Here is a 20165-nt window from a genome sequence, read left to right as displayed (position 1 = left end):
GCCTTGGGAAGTTTCATGCCAGATTTGGGCAGGACTGAGTTAATTCTAGGGCGATTCCCCTAGACGTGAAGATGCTAACCCTAACCCCTAGTCCTAGATTGCAACCCTAACCCCTAGCCCTAGATTGCAACCCTAACCCCTAGCCTAACCCTAGATTGCAACCCTAACTAACTGCTGTACCTTAAGGGGTTTCTTAACCTATTGAGTTTTATACATATGAAAGTGTTCCTCTGGCAGAGATCTTCCCAACCAGGACTACTTTAGTGTGGTTTGGTGAGATGAAGCTTGACAAACTTAAGGAAAACCACTTTGGTGGACCTCCCCTCGTTTTCAACCTCTTCCGCTGAGCATGCCCATGAAGGAGTTAAAGAGTTTTATACATATCAAAGTGTTCCTCTTGCAGAGACCTTTCTAAGCATGTCTACATTAATGTGCTTTGGGAAAATGGGGCATGAGAAACTTAAAAAAAGAGCAGTTTGGTGGACTTAGACCTCTAGCAGTTTTCTCAATTGATATTGCACTTGTGGGGGTGATCAAAATCAGTTCTCTCCCCTATGAATGGATCATCAGAAGAACAAGTTATGAGATTTCAACCACTCTCTTAAACCAACTCTCTTCCATGAAGATGTCATCATTTACAAAGGACAGCATCCATTCAAATGGTTCAGGCAGAAAACCCTACCCCGATTAAAACCAGCCAAGAAAGAAGAGACTGAATAAAATAACTGCCTTCCTCGTTTCCTTCAAAGATCTGTACAAAGTACTTGTACATAAACAATAGGACATGAGTCCCCTTAAATAGATGCAAAGGCTTCAATTCCCTCTGACCTGACTGAGATGATAAATTGCACTTTTCAGGCCTGGGGTTGGTTTTGTGCTGTTTTATCAGTTTGGGTTTTACAACCCTTTCAAGTCACAAAAGTGATCACAGTCAGTCTTCCCCCCACAATATCACTAGATGAGAAGAGAAAGTTATGAGATTTCCTAAAGTGATCAGCTCAGGAAAAGTGTTTGGGTATTGTATCAAATTCTGTGAAGAAGGTAATGGAAAGATCACTAGGGAGAATTTGTAAGTGGGTATGGGGGGGGCTCAAAGGGTTGTCGTTCGGAATCTTTGCCTTCTTTCAAAAGAAATAACAACCGCTCTCTCTTAGAACCAACTCTCTTACATGAAGATGTCATCATTTACAAAGAACAGCATGTATTAAAATGGTCGTTCTGATCTGACCTGACTCATATAATAAGCTGGACTTTTCATGCTAGCCCAGTACTTCAATTACCCACGACTGGTATGTGCCAAGACATTGAGAAAAGCCTTAGGTAGTAGATTGTGAGAAATTTCATTTGATCAGCTTGGCGATTTTGCTCATTGACCGAAAAAGGAAGCATTGTTTTGAGGAGAAACTGAACGAAACGAAAAGAAAAAAAGGCTCATCTCAAGGACTCTTTGCTTGAAGAAAGAAGTGAATTGTCAGCTTCATTTCGGATCTGTACACTCTTTAGATGCTTGAAGGAAGTCACTTGTCGTCTCAATTTGATTTGTACACTCTTTACAGGAATTTCTTTTGTCGGTAAAATATTCTTGCTTTCTCTTCGCGGAAAAGTGCTTATTTTTGCAGGTATTTTGGTTAGATTTTGACGTATGATCTCGAAGGGTAATGGGAAACTGCTTTGGCGATCTGCCGTCCAATCGAAGCTTTCGTTCATCATCTCGGCCTAGGGGCTGCGTAGGAGGGCTCTGTAAACAAAGGGAGACTCTTTTGGGCTGGATCGATCAAAACAAATTGTCGGTTTAATACCATATTGTTCAATTATTATTTAGTTCGACCGTCCAAGTCATTCGAGCACCGAGAATGCACAGGCAGCCGCCGGAGCACTGGAACTTGCCCCGTCGAGGCAAGTTCCAGTGTTCGCTCGGCCAAAACACCAAAATAGCTACGTGGGGAAAATCCTCGAATGACGTCAAGAGGCTTTTTTGGGACGTCTATTTGGAGAAAATTGACGTCAATAGGTAAACAAAGTAAGGCAAGATCTATTTTGGGAAATTTGACGTAAGGTGCCCCCGTTATATATAAGTGTCCCCTGGCAAAATAAAAATAAATACATATTAAAGAAACGTACTTGAAGCCGCAGCGAGAACCTCTAAAAATGAGCCGGAAAGCTGCGATCTCCGATTATTTTTCATCCAAGAGTTCGAGTCAAGCAGAGGAACGAGATTCGCAGGAATTATTTCGGTAGGGGAAGCATTATTTAGTATTGTTTTCAATAGTAGAAATCGCTGTAGCATCTTGTAACACTTCCAAGAGGAATTGTTTGTTTGTTTCCACTCGGAACTCGCTGTGGCTATATACATATGCCCGGCAGCCGGGAATGGTCTTAAATAGACTAAATGCCCGGCAGTCAGAAAATCTCACCGAATTTTCACTGAAAGCTTCGATCTTTCAAGCCTCTTGAGAGTATTAAATGTTTCTTTAGCAAGGTCAAGCGACTCTAAATATTATTTTGGTTTTCTAGCTAGCTCACCATCGAAAGATCTGATCGTGGCCATACTATAAAATGGCTATCTGGTGACACACTTCGAAAAACTCGTCTCAAACCTAACAGCCAAATGAATAAAGGCCGATAGTTTCTAAAGAAAATGTTTGGGGCTGCGTCGGTGGGGGTAAGGAAATAATTTGAACATATCAACAAAGTTGAAATGGTAAATTGGCCACCGTTACGATTATAAAAGCTGACCTTTCGAGCGTTAGCCCTTCGTTCGTCGGAGCGAATCTAACAGCGAAATATTTACTTGGCGAATTCCGACTGAAAGCCTCAAGCGATCACTATAATTATTTTGCTTTTACATTGGGCGAAAAAACTGTTTGTTTTTGTTTTGTTTTGTTTCCGTTTTGTTTTATTACTATTATTATTCCGATAAAATGCTTAAAAATCGAAAAATACATAGAAATGTCTGATAAAAATTTAAGAAAAGCGAGTGCATACACACCTCGGTTCATAATAATGATAGCTACGATAATAATGCTGAACACTTCTTGGCTCAGTATTCCTGGCTTTAGCTATGATTCCCAGAAATAGCTTTCTCATTGCCTTGTTGTTATTCCTTATCATTATGCCTTACTATTATTTTCCTTACTATTATATAGCAATAATTTCCATCAAATCTTCTGCAATACAAAATATTAACAGCGTATAAAACGATGAAAAAGAACTCACTTTCGGCTCACATCTGCACCTTTTTTTTTTTTTCTTTTTTCTTTCAAAGCGTCTGGAAAACTATAGATAGCGGAGTCAAATCTGAACAGATTCAAAGTCTAATAATCTGATAAGTAAAAGCATATCTAAAACTATACAGAAAAGAGAAAGGTGAATGGCAAATGTAGAGCCCTATTATTGTTATTATTATTATTATTATTATTATTATTATTATTCTCATTATTCTCCTAGATCCTCGCAAGAGAGTGACGGTAGTGGCAGAGACGACAAGAGTCCACCAAGAAGGTAAATGATATCAACTAAATGATGATGACACGTGGAACCAGGGTAAAGCCGTCAAATCTGTTCTCTGTTTTCATGACAGAGTTCAGAGAGAATTCCACTATTACGCTGAAACTTTTGAGAAAGATAGCTTACTTGACTTTTGTAAGGCATTCGACGTGAACTCGGATATTCTGGTCAAACCGCCGATTATGCCTTCTTAACCTATGGTTTCACTTCTTGGGGCAGCAGGCGTAGCTAGTTCATTTCACCGTGATTTCAAATGCATTTGGAACGAGCCTAGACAACTTAACACGATCGCGTATCTTGTTCTGTGTAGGAAAAACCAGAGAAGTCGAAAAACCAGTGGCGCTGGAGCAAGGTATGATCCTCATGTTTTCTGTTTGTTTTTAGTAACCCAGGATCTGCCATATATCTTTGGTGTACAATTTTGTCGCGCGCACTCGGTACGTTCTGGAAATGGCCACAATCTGTATCTATTCCCATTGTTACTTGTGTAAAAAAAAAAAAAAAACAAAGAAAACAAACAAAAAATGTGTCTGTCTTGGATTTTCAGACAGTTGCTTGACACGGAGGCTGCAGCCGAAGGTGGTAGGAGGTGGGTCAAATCGCTCCTCTATTTGGCCCATTTTTTGCTCTTTTCTCTTTTGGTAGCCGTAGGGTAATGGTCTAATAGGAGGTTTTTGCGCCGACAGAGCTGACGACCACGATGATGAGGAAGAGGTGCAGACGCCCGGGGACAGGACATTTTTAGTGCCAGAAGGGGAACTTGTAGAGGAGAGCAGTCAGTCCTTTTACCGAAAACAGGAGGCACTTTCCGTCCAAAGGGACGCGGAGACTGTACAGCCATACTTTCCCTTGGCATTCGCAGAATCCCCGGACAGGCCTCTAGCCTTCAACTTTGATTTGTTCTTACTGGACAGTCTGACGCTGCCAAGACACATAGTGCCTCGCGACTCTGATGAGGAGAGGGTCTCCAACGCACTTACCTTCGAAGACGCAGCCAGCGCAATAAGTTACTGCACACGCAGCCTAGAGATTGGGTGGAAAGACACGCTTCCTTTGCCCTCACCGTCTGATCCAACCCAGAAGACTCCCCGTCGCAAACATCTACTCAGAGACCTGAACAAGTGGGAACTTTTCCGACGTGACGGGGCAAAGTTGACCGAAGCCCTAACTAGCAGACAAGCGCCTTTAGACAGCAATTTAAACCTGGTTCGCTTGGACAGGTAGGTCGCTGGTTTTTTTCCATTTTCATATGATTGGATTTGATTTCCGCGTTAGGCTTAAACTCTTACCCCTTGGCTAATGGTCGGAGTATTTAGATCTCCTATTTTTTTCTCTTCTTTAAATGACTTCGTGGACAGATAGATCTAGCCCGCCGGACCTTTGGATCATTTTTTATCACCTGTTACCGGCCAGTCAGACTCGCCTAGGAAGGATGCTCAGCTTTTCCCTTGAATGAAACCAAATATGAGCAAAGCATCTACTTGCAGAGACTTTTACTCGATTAGAATGATTCCTTTTGTGGAACAATATTCCAGTTGATGCTAGGCAGTCAGAGCCCCTTGGCTCTTTTAGGGGCGAGCTTCAGGATTTTGACTTTAAAAGACTCTTACACGTCTTTGATGGCGAACATTATCGCACTTTTAAAATAATCTGTCCTAAATGTCGTCGGAGCTACAAACCCACTCGGTTTGTAGCTCTTAGATTCTAGTTTTTGCCTCCTTTTTGCGTGAGCGTATTAGATCTAGGGAATGGAGGGGGAATAGGATGCTTAGTTTTTTGTTTCAGTTTTGTTTTGTTTTGTTTTTTCGGTTTGTCTCTCAGTTTTGTGTCTCTGTTTTTTTAGTTTTTTGCTTTGTTTGTTTCAGTTTTGTTTTGTTTGTTTGTTTTTTTCGGTTTGTCTCTCAGTTTTGTCTCTCTGTTTTTCGTTTCTGTTTTTTTTGTTTTTCTGCTTTTTTTTTAAGATGGTTGGGTTGGTATTTAATTAAACCTGGTAGGGGACTTAGGTCCTATTGTACTTTGTAGAAATACTTAAGTAAATGAATCAATCAATTTCTTTCCTTAATTCTTGTTTGGTAATCCTTCGTCTCCATGTAGGTTTGGAAATATCATGGTCTGGAATGCACCTCCCTGGTCCCTGGCCAGCCCAGAATACACGCACGGCTTTCCCAGGAAGCTCGTTTCGCAAGACCACGGGGGTTTTCTACCGGGCAACATAACAGTGTCGGCGAAAGCCAGTAATTTGACGTTGAGGCGACTGGCTGTGTGCGACGTGGCCTGCTTGGTAAGTCGGGCAACCACCGCGGGCTCAGGTCTCAGCAGGGCGCGACTCCTAAACCTCAGGTACGCGGCCATCAGATATCAGAGCGGAACATTCTGTCCGCAGTACCTTGCGTCCGCCATGGTGGAGTACGGCGTGAGCTTCGCCACCTTTGAAGCCCTCTCGCCGGAGACCTTAGAAACGCTTCACTCCAACCTGAACCCAGCTTGGAGAGAGGGCGACGAGTCGTCAGCCGCGGAGGGATCCAGCCCCAGCAACGAGGAAGACGACGACGCCGACGAACCCCTGATAGAGTGTCCGCAAAGCGTCATGCGGGAAATCGGCAAGTCGTCCAGCGACGGCACTGCGCAACGCCAGTCCTCCCGAGAGACGGACAGACTGCTCTGCGATCTGCTCGCGCGGCTAGCTAGCCAACCTGGGCGGCAGAGTGACTCCTCGTCCGAAGGGGACGGCGGTGGGGCCGAAAGGGCAGCAGAAGCCACCACCTCCACGGCTGTCGCCGGCCTTGCTAGGAGAAAAAAGAGAAGGGCTTCCTCTGTAGGCGGTGCTAGAACCAAGGCGACGCGCACGGAAGAAAGGGCGCTGCCTGAGGGCGGACAACCAGGTAATGATAAGGCTGAAAAGCAACCACGTTAACCAACTGCTGCCTTTTGTTTGATTGTCTGTTTTGTTCGGTTTTTTTTTTTTTTTTTTTTTCTGTTCACATTATTTATTTATTAATTTATTTATCTATTTATCTATTTATTTATTTTATTTTATTCTATTATTATTATTATTTTTTTTTTTTTCACTTTTTAAATGACAGCTGGAGCAGGAGCGACGACCACAGGCCAAGGCGAAGGGCAGACAGCGCAAGCAGAGGCAGAGGATCGCTGGGGCCTGAGGCACTCGTCGGTGCCGGGTCTCCGAATGGAGGATTTCCCCGACGAGGAAACGTGGCAGGCCGTGTCAAACTTCTTCAGAGACCACCAGCCACTTCGCCAAGAGGTAAACTTACATTCGTGATCACCGATCAGATCATCACTGTTAAACCCTGTTGGATCATTTGTGTGCCTCCTGGCGCACTGGTGATGTATATCGTCAATCTTGTTTCCCCTTCTTGTTGTCTGTCCCAACAGGAACTACAAACTGCCATGGCCAGCACAGCGGCAAATGCAGGAGGACGCGCTTGGAAAGAAGATCCGGAGGCAGTGCAAGAGGCCACCAGCCAGCGAGTCGCAGACGCGCACCGTCAAATGGTGGCCGAGAAGATGGCAAGCCTCTTTGTCATCTGCGCCGCTGCCTGTGACTGCCCAGAGGAGAGCTGTGCCCTGAAGGCCGGTCGATTTTGGCCGCAGATGGAGCCAGCAGACCCCTGTCGGCGACAACCACCATGTCCCGTCTGCAGGGTGTTTGCTCGTCACCTGGATCTCTGCCATCTCCTGGCTAGGAGCTCCACTAGCAAGGGCGCCCTCTTCAGCCGACTGCTGGCCAGTGCGGTGGCCGTCCACCAACTCTACGAGCTGGCAGTCCCCAAGTCATTGCCCCCCGGCCAGAAAACTACGAGGAAGCAGTCTGTAAAGGCCTTGCTGTGCTCCCTTTTAGAAGTGGAAAGAAATAGGTTGCAGTGCATCCGACGTATCGGGGAGCTAGCCCTGCTGGTGCCCCAGCTGCTCTGCGTTCAATTGTCCAGTGGTCGAGCGGCCTTCTGGGAACAGCTGCGGAGGGTAGCAAACACGGTCATCGCCCAACGCGGTCGACAGGCCAAACTGCTGGCTCTGGAAGCCATCCGTAAGAGGTTGCCCGACGATTCTTCCTGGAAGGACTTTCTGACCCCCTCTCTCCAAACCTGAAAAGTGTCCTATTCTAAATGGCAGTGACTGCGCCTGCGAATGACTTGGACTTTGCACGCGTTCAGATTTTTCAATTGTGTTAGAGTTAGTTTGTTTTTCTTCCTTCCTTCCTTCCTCGTTCTCGCTGTCATGTTCTGTTCGTCACTCACCGGCGCGACCGATCGCCGGTCTAGGACTCTTTAGCATATAGAGGTTCGGTACTATGTTAGCTATGTTAACCATCTTGTCAAAAATGTAGGTAGTTTCGCCCTTAAGAATCTCAGGAGAAACAATCACTTCACAAGCTTTACTTTTTACCAGTTCATCAGGTTCGACGGCTAGGAATAGATCAACTGATTACAAGTACTTTTAAGTTTGAGAGGAAATTGAATGTTTTATTGTAGTATAGCTTCTTATTTAGTTTGAAATGTGTCTCAGTATAATCATAAGTTGGCTAGATACTATTTTGTTAAGTACACGAGCCCACAAGCCTTTTACCTTGAATTGTTATCGTGTATAAATAAAGATTCTACTACTACTACTACTAGTTTTATTTCAGGAGGACGCTTGTAAACTGAAGCCACTCCATTAAATCTTGTTTTACAACGAAAACAACCACTGTGTGTGTGTGTGTGTGTGTGTATCTTAAATTGTTGCTCTAAGGGTTGGGTTTTTGATATCTACAGGTGTTTTCTTCTCTTCTTCTATTTTTTTTTTTTCGCAAATAGATTTGGACATATTATTTTTGGAAAATTGCAGAGCGCAATTGCATTCAAATCTATGAAAAAGAGTCATACTGAAATCAGAAAATCCAAACTCAAACATTAAATCTAAATATCTCCTTACTCAAATGATTCCAAGTCATATGTTATTAAATCATCCATATCAATCATCAACATTTTGTTACAGGTTTCAGTTCTTCATCAGTTTGGTTACAATAGTAACACCATTAGAATGGAGAGATCCATTTCATGTCAGAGTGGCAATACCAAAGGAAGGAAAGATGGGAAGAAATCTTGGGAACAGCTTACCGATGGCAAGTGGCCATGCCGAAAAAAAGTCAAACTGTAAAAATGCTGTGTAGTAGCACGTCTTTACAGGAATTTCTAAATATCCTGGCTATGCTACCGTATTTAAGCGAAAGAGAATGTCAGATTGCTCGTTAGAAATTTCATGGCAATTCTAGGTTTGTCAGGGTCGACGAAAAAGTCAAGTTTGTGTGACTAAAACTAGAGACCTCGTTTGGGAGGTTGGAATTTTTTTGCCCTATGTACTTCTATAAATATTATCCATACCTCCCCCCCACAGAAGGGACTTTTCTTAAGACCCCCTCCCAACACTCTGGAAATTGCAATGAAGGTTCATACATTTCCTTGAGGCTTTTGGCCTTTGAGATTCCCCCCATTCCCAAGAATTTTCAACCCTCTCTTTAAGCGGAGTATGGACATTTTCTGGAACTACACAATGCCAATTAGGTTGTAGCCTTGCTTCTGCAGTCCTACAACAAATGTAAGAGGACAGAAAGCATAGGAAGTGTTTTTTTTTTTTTTTAATGTGAAATTGAGAAGAACATTTTGGCACGCCATCCACAAATGCCAGTATGAAATGACAGACCACTTTTTCACAATCAAACAGTGATTAACACAATGGTTAACACACGTTTTTAGAATGAAATCATTCATAAGTAGTTTTCCATAATCCTCCAAATTCCATTCAAACAAGCTATGATCGTATTGACACCAAGTTCCACATTCACATGGGAAAGTTTTCATTTGGCATTGTCACATTGTTTGGAACTAAACATTAGAAACTAGCTTCTTTTAATAATGTTGTAAACAACTTTGCTATTTGTTGTTCACAAAAGTAAGTGAAATATAAATGGAGAACTTTCACTTTGCTTCCCTTGTTCATTTGATTAGCAACTCTGACTGATTTCCTTGCAAAGACACTTCCCCTCTGTTGTGTGCTTCACTTCGATCTTGTTTTTCTCACTCACATCCTTTGGGAAGGAGAATTGTGAGCATATCCGTACACACACAAAGTAGTCATGCCATGCAATACATCCTTGATCAGTTATGATCAATCCATCACTATCACTAGTAGCTTTGAGAGTTATCGTAACAGTTTCGATTCCTAGTGAAACCACTCTTGGAGCTGGCTCTGTAATTGACCATAGCCCACCACGGTTCTATTACTTGAAATCAGATTTTGCATGCTTTGTTTGAATCATTGATACAGTCAAGTTTGCCAGCCTTTAGTATTGCCATAGCTTGCTGGCTCTCCACGGTACCGGTTCTTGCATATTTCTCACACACACAAATTGTGCAGCACATGACCAGCCCTTTTGCCCCTCAGATGGTACTGTACTGGTGGGATCATTGTCACCAGAGTGAGTTCTTGCTTCTCTTACAGTAGTATGCAATGAGGCAGTCGGCAACTTTAGTCCACCATCATAATGGGGCAGCATTCCTTGACAGTCCAGTGAAGAACTGCCTAGACTTCACCGGGACTGTTGCATGATATTTCTGAAAAACTTCACCAGGTCTCAATTCTTTTAAAAAACCCATCATACATTGATTTGATACCAGTGAATTCCAAACCTCTTTCCTCTGGCTGTTGAAAAGAATACTTGCTTAGTTCATCCCTCAAGCTTTTTGTAACAATTCAGTTTCATTGAATTTCCTGATTGCGGAAGCCACAACTTCAGCAAGTATGCTGACGCTCAAAGGCTGAATGGATCCTTGGTGAAGACTGCTGTGTCGTTCACACAGTCTTTGCAGATCATTTCATGTTGCTGGACCTACAACCAACAAAGAAAAATTACGATTCGTGCAACATATTGCTATAGTGAACGTTTGAAGTATCTTGGCTGGCCAACACTCGACTCGCGTCGTGAATTTCTTAGTTTAGTGCAATTATTCAAATTCATTAATGGTTTTTCAAGAGTAGACTTATATGTAATTACTTAACTTTCTCCAATAGTCGGACGAGATCTACCAACAATGTCAAAATCTGGACGCCTTATGCTCGAACAAATATCCTCAAGAACTCTTTTTGGTATAAATATATAAAAATCTGGAATGACTTGCCAAGTGACATAGTAGTTAGCTCTAGCTCTGCTAGTAAGTTTAAAAAAAAAACTGAAAGAACACATTTTTAAATAATATCAATAATATTGCACCAATATCCATTTATCAATTAACTTGTTTTTTCAATAATTTTTACCTTTACATTTTAGTTTTATTTTTATTGCATATTGCTTTTATTCTGGGGGCTGCCGTCAATGAGAATTGAGTTCCTCTCTGGCTTGACCCTTTTTGCCTTTTTGCATCTCGATGTTATTTCTATTGTTATCTGTCTGTATTATTATTATTATTATTATTATTATCTTATTATTTAGGCAAATGAAGTTATTATAAATAAATAAATAAATAAATAAATAAATAAATAAAATTCCATGTGAGCTGTTTCCAGCAAGTACTTCTCATATGAAACCAGACATTCAGTGTAGCTTCTACAGAAAAACCCTGATCAGTCATTGCAGGTAGGACATGTATATCTAAGTCCAATTTTTGGGGCTGTAACATTTTTAAAAGGCTGACTCGACTCAGTAACTTGCCATGCCCCGAATATACCACCGAGCGAACGTTTTGGGTCGGTAGAAAGAAATTACACACCTAAATTAGCACAATCGCAACTTACATGCTGCTTAACTGCTGCTACAAACTGCTGATTGACTCTTTCATCACCTTCTAAAATGTCTAAAATAACTTCCAAATCGTCTCCCCATAGCAAGCGCCATCTTGTTTTGAATGTGACTTCTACCTTCAACCTCAGAGGGCTCCCATTGTTCTTATCCTTTGAACTTCTCCGGCTTTCATAACCACTTCCCGTTCCCTCTATTAATTCTGATCAAACTTTATGATTCTCTCATAACTAAACACCGCCTTTCACAAACTCCAGATTCTCCCAGCCGCACGCCATACATTATTCATTCTAGTCTATCGAGGGAAGTTTTTCTAAGCCCCAGCCCTCTCGCGGCGGCCGCATCAAGGCCTCAAAAATTCAACTTTTTAGCTCATCCTCAAAGTTTATCATTCTCTCATAATTAAACAGCGCATTTCACAAACACGAGAGTGTGACAGGCGCGCGCTACACTTTCTATACTATTGAGGGAACAGTTTTTCGAAGCCTCAGCTCTCTCGCGGCGCCTGCATTAAGCTCTCAAAAATTCAACTTTTTAGCTCATCCTCAAAGTTTATCATTCTCTCATAATTAAACAGCGCATTTCACAAACACGAGAGTGTGACAGGCGCGCGCTGCACTTTCTATACTATTGAGGGAACAGTTTTTCGAAGCCTCAGCTCTCTCGCGGCGGCTGCATTAAGCTCTCAAAAATTCAACTTTTTAGCTCATCCTCAAAGTTTATCATTCTCTCATAATTAAACAGCGCATTTCACAAACACGAGACTGTGACAGGCGCGCGCTGCACTGTCTATACTATTGAGGGAACAGTTTTTGGAAGCCCCAGCTCTCTCGCGGCGCCTGCATTAAGCTCTCAAAAATTCAACTTTTTGTCCAATCGTCAAACCCCAGGGGACGACACAGCCCCACTTTAAAAAGTCCATGATCTCACCTAATCGGCCTCTATTCCTTCCAAACGCTGCCGACTGAACACCGCAAAAGACAACTCAAGGGTTAAAACAATCTCTTCTCCCATCCTAAGAGAGAAAAACCAGCGGGAAAAAAAAAGATGGCCTCTCTCGTAGACCTGTGCTATGCTTCCGACGACGACGAATCACAGATCCTAGACTTTCACGATCAAACCACGCAACATCCTCCGACTTCGACTTCGACTTCGAATTTATCGCCTGTAAGCCACGAGGCACAGGCAACGCAGCAAAAATCACCACAACCAGATTGCCTTGGCCAATTGGACAGCCCGCACCATTTGACTCCTACACCTACCCGGAAAAAACTCACCTACGCCCTAAGTCCGCGAGATATCCCACCCGATGTGGACGTCTTTCTGGATGCTGTTTCCAATTACTTCACTAGAGCGGTGAACCTTGAACGACAAAGTGCAGCCGTCGCGCAGTCCACTTTCCTCAAAGCGCGTGAGCGCATGATGTGTAAGTCACTACATGAACACTTATTATTCGCAGTCAATTACCTTGCTAGCTTATTCGCATTCAAATATCTCGCTCGCTCGCAAGCAAGTAAGCAACACACACGTGCGTCACACCTGACCTGATTTTCTGTTTTTCTGTTTCATCTCAAGGCTACCTTGGATTTTTGAAGAGATATCTCGGAATGGACCTAGCACCAGATGTTTTTCTCCGCCTAAGTCTCATGGAACAATATTTCAACTTTCTCAGGGTGAGTGCAGATTTGAATTTTGGCAATTGTTTCTTGTCGCCTTTAGGAAATAACTTTGCCGACAAAAACTGCAAAACTGTCTCAAGCCATCTGATAGGACGGCAACAAAGGTAAAAGAAAAGGAAAAATCACAAATTGTGCCATATTTTCAGGCTTAAATTGTGCAGCAAGATACAACCGTTGTGCCCCATAAATCATTCGAGTTTTTCAGGCTTCATTGCTTTTGTTTGACCAGCTTTCAAAAGACGTTCTTGTCTTGCAAGTTTGCAGCTTGTTCAACGTCAGCAATATTTTTAACTCGGCCAATGCCCTACTGGTCTCCCCGCAGCCGTCACGTTTCGCGCGGCGAGGCACGTGCTTGCTTGAGACAAAAAGGACACCTTGACAAATATGACATGACGCCCTTAGACCGCTGACCATAATGCTTGTCTCTTGAATCAAAATGGCTGCCGGAACTACTTCGCCGGTCAGCTCAGCTCTGCCAATTTCTCTCACTTGTTTTTTGGTTGTACGTGACCTTCAATAACCTGGATTTACTCAAATGTTGTTGCTAGGACGAGAGGCAATGCAGTTCGGCGACAATTTCAAACCACGTGAGCTCACTGCTTTATGCGGTGAAGTTTCTGCATAAGGAACACGGTCCCAGTTTCAAGGATGTACAAATGATTCGTCAGTTGAGAGCACAGGCAACGATATTTCAAAAGCAAGGCGACAGAGAACGGCCTTCGTCGCGAGAAGAGTTCGAAGCCCTAAATCGCTGGCTACCCTGGTGAGTTGTCTTTTGTTCTTTTGAGCCAGTACCTGTAAACTGGCAAATTAATAATTTTAGCAATGATACTGGTATACTGTAGGGACCAATGGATTTGTTATTGTCCATTTGAGATATGTATCAATCAACTTGAACTGAAGTAACAGGGGAATCAGGAAAATTGCCCTTCAGAAAAGCAGTTGGAGAGCAGTTCCCACATGGAATGTCTTTGTCAGTGTTTTCTAGCTACATTCCCACAGAGAAAGTATTAAAGATGTTAGCACTAGCACAGGGATTGTCAACAGTTTTACCACTTTCAAGAATACTGGGAAATGTAATCAGCTTTTACTTTACCAATGTTGATGATTGATATCTAATTCCAGACCATGTTTTTCTCATATTCATCTTATTACACAAAAAGTCATTTTTAAAATAATCGGATTTGCTAGCTATAATTTTTTTTCTTTGACAACACTATTCCTGAAGTTCTTACGAAGATACATCAGATTAGGATTTGAATGTGGACACCTATAGATCTGGGAATAGAGCTTATCTCTGTATTGTATTTTGGCAAGAATGCATTTAGTGATACCGGGCTTGGTAGACCACTTGATTTTGCGTTTGGAGAGCTTTCGACACGGTGCATGATAATTTACAAGTTGAGATATCTGATCATAGCAAAATATTGAATCTAGTGTTGGCATCTATAACGATCACTTGAGATGTTATTCCAGATCTAGACGTGAAAATTAAGTCATTGATAAATTTCTCTTCACCGAGTTTGGAAAAGTCATTTTTATAATAGTTTAAAACTTTATATAGTCTACATGTGAGCAGGCTAACAATTGTGCATGACATTGCAATATTTTTTGTTAGAATTTTAGAATTACATCTTCAGAAACTATTTCCTATGATAACCAAATTATCATACACACAGGATTTGCATCATAAATTTCCTTTAGAATGATCACACCTAACTTCCAAAATTCTAGAGAATTTCCTGCTATTGCTCGATTCCTTATAAAAGAAGTACAGTTAGTTAGTTTAACTCAGTAGTTCAGAGTGTCCAGACCAGCACTTACTAGCTCAGAACCTCTTGGTCACAGAAAAAGTAACTCCAGTACATGTAACCTCAAGGTAGTGACCTATTCTACTGAGGATTTGGTATGTCACATTTGACCTATTATTGTATGTCTTACAGTTTGAGTTCAAGAATAATATGGTTCATGTGTACTTATCTCAATCCAATTGTTTAGTCTTTGCTTGAGTCCTTACATTAGTTGATTCATGTTCAAAATGTGTCAAGATTGCATTCAGCTTTCAGAACCTTGCATTTATCTGTATACTTGACTTAAAGTTCATTGGTGAAATCAGATATCTCACTACAGTCTTCATTCTTTAGTCCATCAGTAATGACAGATGTTGTCCTGTCACTGAATGAGATTCTACCAGTCTTCCTAGTTTTAAGTCCAAGGAAAATATGAAATTGTGATTGAAATAATTCAGTCTGAGATTGTGTACGATCAGGAATTGAGGAAGATGATTAGAGACTAGATTACCACTGATGGCATTCATAGCATGAGTATTTGCAAATATATTATCAATGAAGGTTGCTGATCTTTAAGTAATACGTGTTGATTGTGAGATGCAAGGTACAAGAGAAAAGGAGTTTAGCATTAGCAAGAAATCATTGGACTCAGGATGACTTTCACAATTGAATAAGTTTATATGAAAATCACCCATAATGAAGAGGGACTTATTTACCCTAGTTAGCCGAGATAAAGTTGACTCGAGATGTTCTCTGAACCTTAGGGGTAGAGGAATGGTGTCTACAGGTACAAGGACGAAAAACATTTTTGACTTTTCTATCAATTATGTGGACTTTCTTTGTTGATTCTAAGTCAGCCTCGTCGTTCAATCTTTTAGGGACGAGGTTGTGGCTGCCGTCTCACTCCAACGCGAACGCTTTCAATTGAGCTGGGAGGTCAACATGAAAGCCAGGGAAAGCTGCAACTTGGTCCTTTTAAGCCTGTATGTTTTCATTCCACCATCCCGGGGTCTTGAGATGCGAACTCTTCGAATTGTCACAGAGCCAGACAGCTTGGAGGCACGACAGCGGAAGGAACAAAATCTGCTGGTGATGAGGGAAGATTCCATTGTGCTCCACTTTAATGATTACAAAACCAAAAGCTCCTGTGGACGGGATGAGCTAACTCTGCAGGTGAGATAAGGACTCAGTTTTTAAGAAAGCCCGAAACGCTCTTGTGGCGCTGATGAAAAGAACATTTGTACCAGTTGCAAAGTCTTTGCAAACAATGTGCTTTCCAAAATATAGTTTTTATGCCAGCTCAAGGGAAAAAAGAAATGGACAGCATGTGTTGTTAACATTTGCCAAGTTGCAGCCGGCAAGGGAATTGGGTAGCTAGTTATTTATTTATTTTCTTACGATTATGAAGGATCATTGTAGATTTTGCCGATTTCACATGAACAAAGACACCATACTCATTACTGTGCGAAGAATTTTCCCATCGCTTTCTAAAAAAGGGGAAGTCAACTGAAAAAGGATCTGTCCTTCTTTTTTTAGCCTGGCCACGAGCTGTACAAAGTTCTTGCAAATTACATCAAGGAGTTTCGTCCACGCCTTACAAAGGAGGAAAGTGGGAACTTTTTGCTTTTGGTAAGTAGATTCAACTTATCCCCCGAAACTAGACAATATTCATGAGAACCCCTCAACTCATCGCCTTCAACTGGAAAATAGCATGCCACCCTAACCCTAACCCTAACCCTAACCCGCACAGCCTCTCACTGGCAGGCGTGCCACTACGGCTCCCGTGATTTTACAAAAGGTGCGCGCCTACTTTCCATTTCCCCTGGGACTATCTCTTGCACCCGGAAATCCGTTTTGGCCGCGTGGTCCTGTGTTTCGTGGAAGTAGCAGGCGTGAGTACAAGGCTCACCCCTTCCTTTTGCACAGCCTCCCACTCTCACGCATGCCACTCCATCGCCCGTGATTTCCCGGAGTTGCGCGTCCCTTGCCGAGGTTCCCCTGGGTCTACTGCAACTGGGATTTCATTTTGGAGCCGTTGTCATGCGTTTCGTGGAAGTGGCAGGCGTGAGTACAAGGCTCACCGCCTTCTTTAGCACATGTGCCTCACAGTGCACAGCCTCTCACTCGGAGGCGTGCCACCACGGCTCCCGTGACTTGCAGGAGGTGCGCGCCTACCCCCCAACTCCCCTGGGACTATCTAGTGCACGCGGTAATCCATTTTAGCCGCGTGGTGATGTGTTTCGTGGAAGTGGCAGGCGTGAGTACAAGACTCACCGCCTTCTTTAGCACATGTGCCTCACAGTGCACAGCCTCTCACTGGCAGGCGTGCCACTACGGCTCCCGTGATTTGGCAGGAGGTGCGCGCCTACTCTCCAACTCCCCTGGGACTATCTAGTGCACCCGGGAATCCGTTTTGGCCGCGTGGTCCTGTGTTTCGTGGAAGTAGCAGGCGTGAATACAAGGCTCACCCCTTCCTCTTGCACAGCCTCCCACTCTCACGCATGCCACTCCGTCGCCCGTGATTTCCCGGAGTTGCGCGTCTATTGCCGAGGTTCCCCTGGGTCTAGTGCACCTGGGATTTCATTTTGGAGGAGTTGTCATGCGTTTCGTGGAAGTGGCAGGCGTGAGTACAAGGCTCACCGCCTTCTTTAGCACATGTGCCTCGTAGTGCACAGCCTCTCACTCGGAGGCGTGCCACTACGGCTCCCGTGATTTGGCAGGAGGTGCACGCCTACTCTCCAACTCCCCTGGGACTATCTAGTGCACCCGGCAATCCGTTTTGGCCGCGTGGTGATGTGTTTCGTGAAAGTAGCAGGCGTGAGTACAAGACTCACCGCCTTCCTCTTGCAGAGCCTCCCACTCTCACGCATGCCACTCCGTCGCCCGTGATATCCCGGAGTTGCGCGTCTAATGCCGAGGTTCCCCTGGGTCTAGTGCACCTGGGATTTCATTTTGGAGGCGTTGTCATGCATTTCGTGGAAGTGGCAGGCGTGACTACAAGGCTTACCGCCTTCTTTAGCACATGTGCCTCATAGTGCACAGCCTCTCACTCGGTGGCGTGCCACCACGGCTGCCGTGACTTGCAGGAGGTGCGCGCCTACTCTCCACCTCCCGTGGGACTATCTAGTGGACGCATGAATCCATTTTAGCCGCGTGGTGATGTGTTTCGTGGAAGTGGCAGGCGTGAGTACAAGGCTCACCCCTTCCTCTTGCGCAGCCTCCCACTCTCACGCATGCCACTCCGTCGCTCGTGATATGCCGGAGTTGCGCGTCTATTGCCGAGGTTCCCCTGGGTCTAGTGCACCTGGGATTTCATTCTGGAGGCGTTGTCATGCGTTTCGTGGAAGTGGCAGGCGTGAGTACAAGGCTCACCGCCTTCTTTAGCACATGTGCCCCATAGTGCACAGCCTCTCACTCGGAGGCGTGCCACCAGGGCTGCCGTGACTTGCAGGAGGTGCGCGCCCACTCTCCACCTCCCCTGGGACTATTTAGTGCACGCGGGAATCCATTTTAGCCGCGTGGTGATGTGTTTCGTGGAAGTGGCAGGCGTGAGTACAAGGCTCACCCCTTCCTCTTGCACAGCCTCCCACTCTCACGCATGCCACTCCGTCGCCCGTGATATCCCGGAGTTGCGCGTCTATTGCCGAGGTTCCCCTGGGTCTAGTGAACCTGGGATTTCATTTTGGAGGCGTTGTCATGCATTTCGTGGAAGTGGCAGGCGTGAGTACAAGGCTCACCGCCTTCTTTAGCACATGTGCCTCGTAGTGCACAGCCTCTCACTCGGAGGCGTGCCACCACGGCTGCCGTGATTTGGCAGGAGGTGCGCGCCTACTCTCCAACTCCCCTGGGACTATCTAGTGGACGCGGGAATCCATTTTAGCCGCGTGGTGATGTGTTTCGTGGAAGTGGCAGGCGTGAGTACAAGGCTCACCCCTTCCTCTTGCACAGCCTCCCACTCTCACGCATGCCACTCCGTCGCCCGTCATATCCCGGAGTTGCGCATCTATTGCCGAGGTTCCCCTGGGTCTAGTGCACCTGGGATTTCATTTTGGAGGCGTTGTCATGAGTTTCGTGGAAGTGGCAGGCGTGAGTACAAGGCTCACCGCCTTCTTTAGCACATGTGCCTCATAGTGCACAGCCTCTCACTCGGAGGCGTGCCACCAGGGCTGCCGTGACTTGCAGGAGGTGCGCGCCTACCCCCCAACTCCCCTGGGAGTATCTAGTGCACGCGGGAATCCATTTTAGCCGCGTGGTGATGTGTTTCGTGGAAGTGGCAGGCGTGAGTAGAAGACTCACCGCCTTCTTTAGCACATGTGCCTCACAGTGCAAAGCCTCTCACTGGCAGGCGTGCCACTACGGCTCCCGTGATTTGGCAGGAGGTGCGCGCCTACTCTCCAACTCCCCTGGGACTATCTAGTGCACCCGGCAATCCGTTTTGGCCGCGTGGTGATGTGTTTCGTGGAAGTAGCAGGCGTGAGTACAAGACTCACCGCCTTCCTCTTGCAGAGCCTCCCACTCTCACGCATGCCACTCCGTCGCCCGTGATATCCCGGAGTTGCGCGTCTAATGCCGAGGTTCCCCTGGGTCTAGTGCACCTGGGATTTCATTTTGGAGGCGTTGTCATGCATTTCGTGGAAGTGGCAGGCGTGACTACAAGGCTCACCGCCTTCTTTAGCACATGTGCCTCATAGTGCAGAGCCTCTCACTCGGAGGCGTGCCACCAGGGCTGCCGTGACTTGCAGGAGGTGCGCACCTACCCCCCAACTCCCTTGGGAGTATCTAGTGCACGCGGGAATCCATTTTAGACGCGGGGTGATGTGTTTCGTGGAAGTGGCAGGCGTGAGTACAAGGCTCACCGCCTTCTTTAGCACATGTGCCTCATAGTGCACAGCCTCTCACTCGGAGGCGTGCCACCACGGCTGCCGTGATTTGGCAGGAGGTGCGCGCCTACTCTCCAACTCCCCTGGGACTATCTAGTGCACACGGGAATCCATTTTAGCCGCGTGGTGATGTGTTTCGTGGAAGTGGCAGGCGTGAGTACAAGGCTCACCCCTTCCTCTTGCACAGCCTCCCACTCTCACGCATGCCACTCCGTCGCCCGTCATATCCCGGAGTTGCGCGTCTATTGCCGAGGCTCCCCTGGGTCTAGTGCACCTGGGATTTCATTTTGGAGGCGTTGTCATGCGTTTCGTGGAAGTGGCAGGCGTGAGTACAAGGCTCACCGCCTTCTTTAGCACATGTGCCTCATAGTGCACAGCCTCTCACTCGGAGGCGTGCCACCACGGCTGCCGTGACTTGCAGGAGGTGTGCGCCTACTCTCCACCTCCCGTGGGACTATCTAGTGGACGCGGGAATCCATTTTAGCCGCGTGGTGATGTGTTTCGTGGAAGTGGC

General features: G+C 45.0%; 2 protein-coding genes and 1 long non-coding RNA gene across 3 annotated transcripts; 2 read left to right on the top strand and 1 right to left on the bottom strand.

Moving 5' to 3' along the window:
* Positions 1 to 1970: 1970 nt before the first annotated feature.
* On the top strand, positions 1971 to 7657 carry LOC148715973 (uncharacterized). The gene is made up of 8 exons (XM_088746198.1): positions 1971 to 2234; positions 3448 to 3501; positions 3818 to 3859; positions 4055 to 4096; positions 4194 to 4727; positions 5602 to 6389; positions 6591 to 6772; positions 6904 to 7657. The coding sequence occupies exons 1-8, from the start codon at positions 2149 to 2151 to the stop codon at positions 7615 to 7617; spliced, it is 2442 nt and encodes an 813-aa protein (XP_088602324.1). The 5' UTR covers positions 1971 to 2148; the 3' UTR covers positions 7618 to 7657.
* Positions 7658 to 8442: 785 nt separating this feature from the next.
* On the bottom strand, positions 8443 to 11665 carry LOC148715972 (uncharacterized). Its single transcript, XR_015995730.1, has 2 exons — positions 11299 to 11665; positions 8443 to 10396 (listed from the first exon to the last, which is right to left on the bottom strand). It is a non-coding gene; the product is annotated as an uncharacterized LOC148715972 (long non-coding RNA).
* Positions 11666 to 12856: 1191 nt separating this feature from the next.
* Positions 12857 to 16445, top strand: LOC148715971 (uncharacterized). The gene is made up of 4 exons (XM_088746201.1): positions 12857 to 12975; positions 13530 to 13744; positions 15650 to 15944; positions 16308 to 16445. Exons 1-4 carry the CDS (start codon positions 12910 to 12912, stop codon positions 16443 to 16445), a joined length of 714 nt encoding a protein of 237 aa, XP_088602327.1. The 5' UTR covers positions 12857 to 12909.
* Positions 16446 to 20165: the final 3720 nt, after the last annotated feature.

The sequence above is a fragment of the Stylophora pistillata genome, unplaced genomic scaffold (assembly GCF_964205215.1).
Source record: "Stylophora pistillata unplaced genomic scaffold, jaStyPist1.2 SCAFFOLD_1179, whole genome shotgun sequence".
NCBI classification, from domain to species: Eukaryota; Metazoa; Cnidaria; class Anthozoa; order Scleractinia; family Pocilloporidae; genus Stylophora; species Stylophora pistillata.
Note: the sequence above shows the minus strand (reverse complement) of the source record. Positions and strands in the feature narration are given on the sequence as shown.

Excerpts from the sequence above, each read along its gene's own strand:
- LOC148715973 (XM_088746198.1), top strand. The coding sequence starts at position 2,149 with ATGAGCCGGAAAGCTGCGATCTCCGATTATTTTTCATCCAAGAGTTCG. Across the intron at positions 3,860-4,054 it reads ACCAGTGGCGCTGGAGCAAG|ACAGTTGCTTGACACGGAGG; the intron begins GTATGATCCTCA and ends TTGGATTTTCAG. Across the intron at positions 6,390-6,590 it reads GCCTGAGGGCGGACAACCAG|CTGGAGCAGGAGCGACGACC; the intron begins GTAATGATAAGG and ends TTTAAATGACAG.
- LOC148715971 (XM_088746201.1), top strand. The coding sequence starts at position 12,910 with ATGGACCTAGCACCAGATGTTTTTCTCCGCCTAAGTCTCATGGAACAA. Across the intron at positions 12,976-13,529 it reads AATATTTCAACTTTCTCAGG|GACGAGAGGCAATGCAGTTC; the intron begins GTGAGTGCAGAT and ends TGTTGTTGCTAG. Across the intron at positions 15,945-16,307 it reads GGGATGAGCTAACTCTGCAG|CCTGGCCACGAGCTGTACAA; the intron begins GTGAGATAAGGA and ends TTCTTTTTTTAG.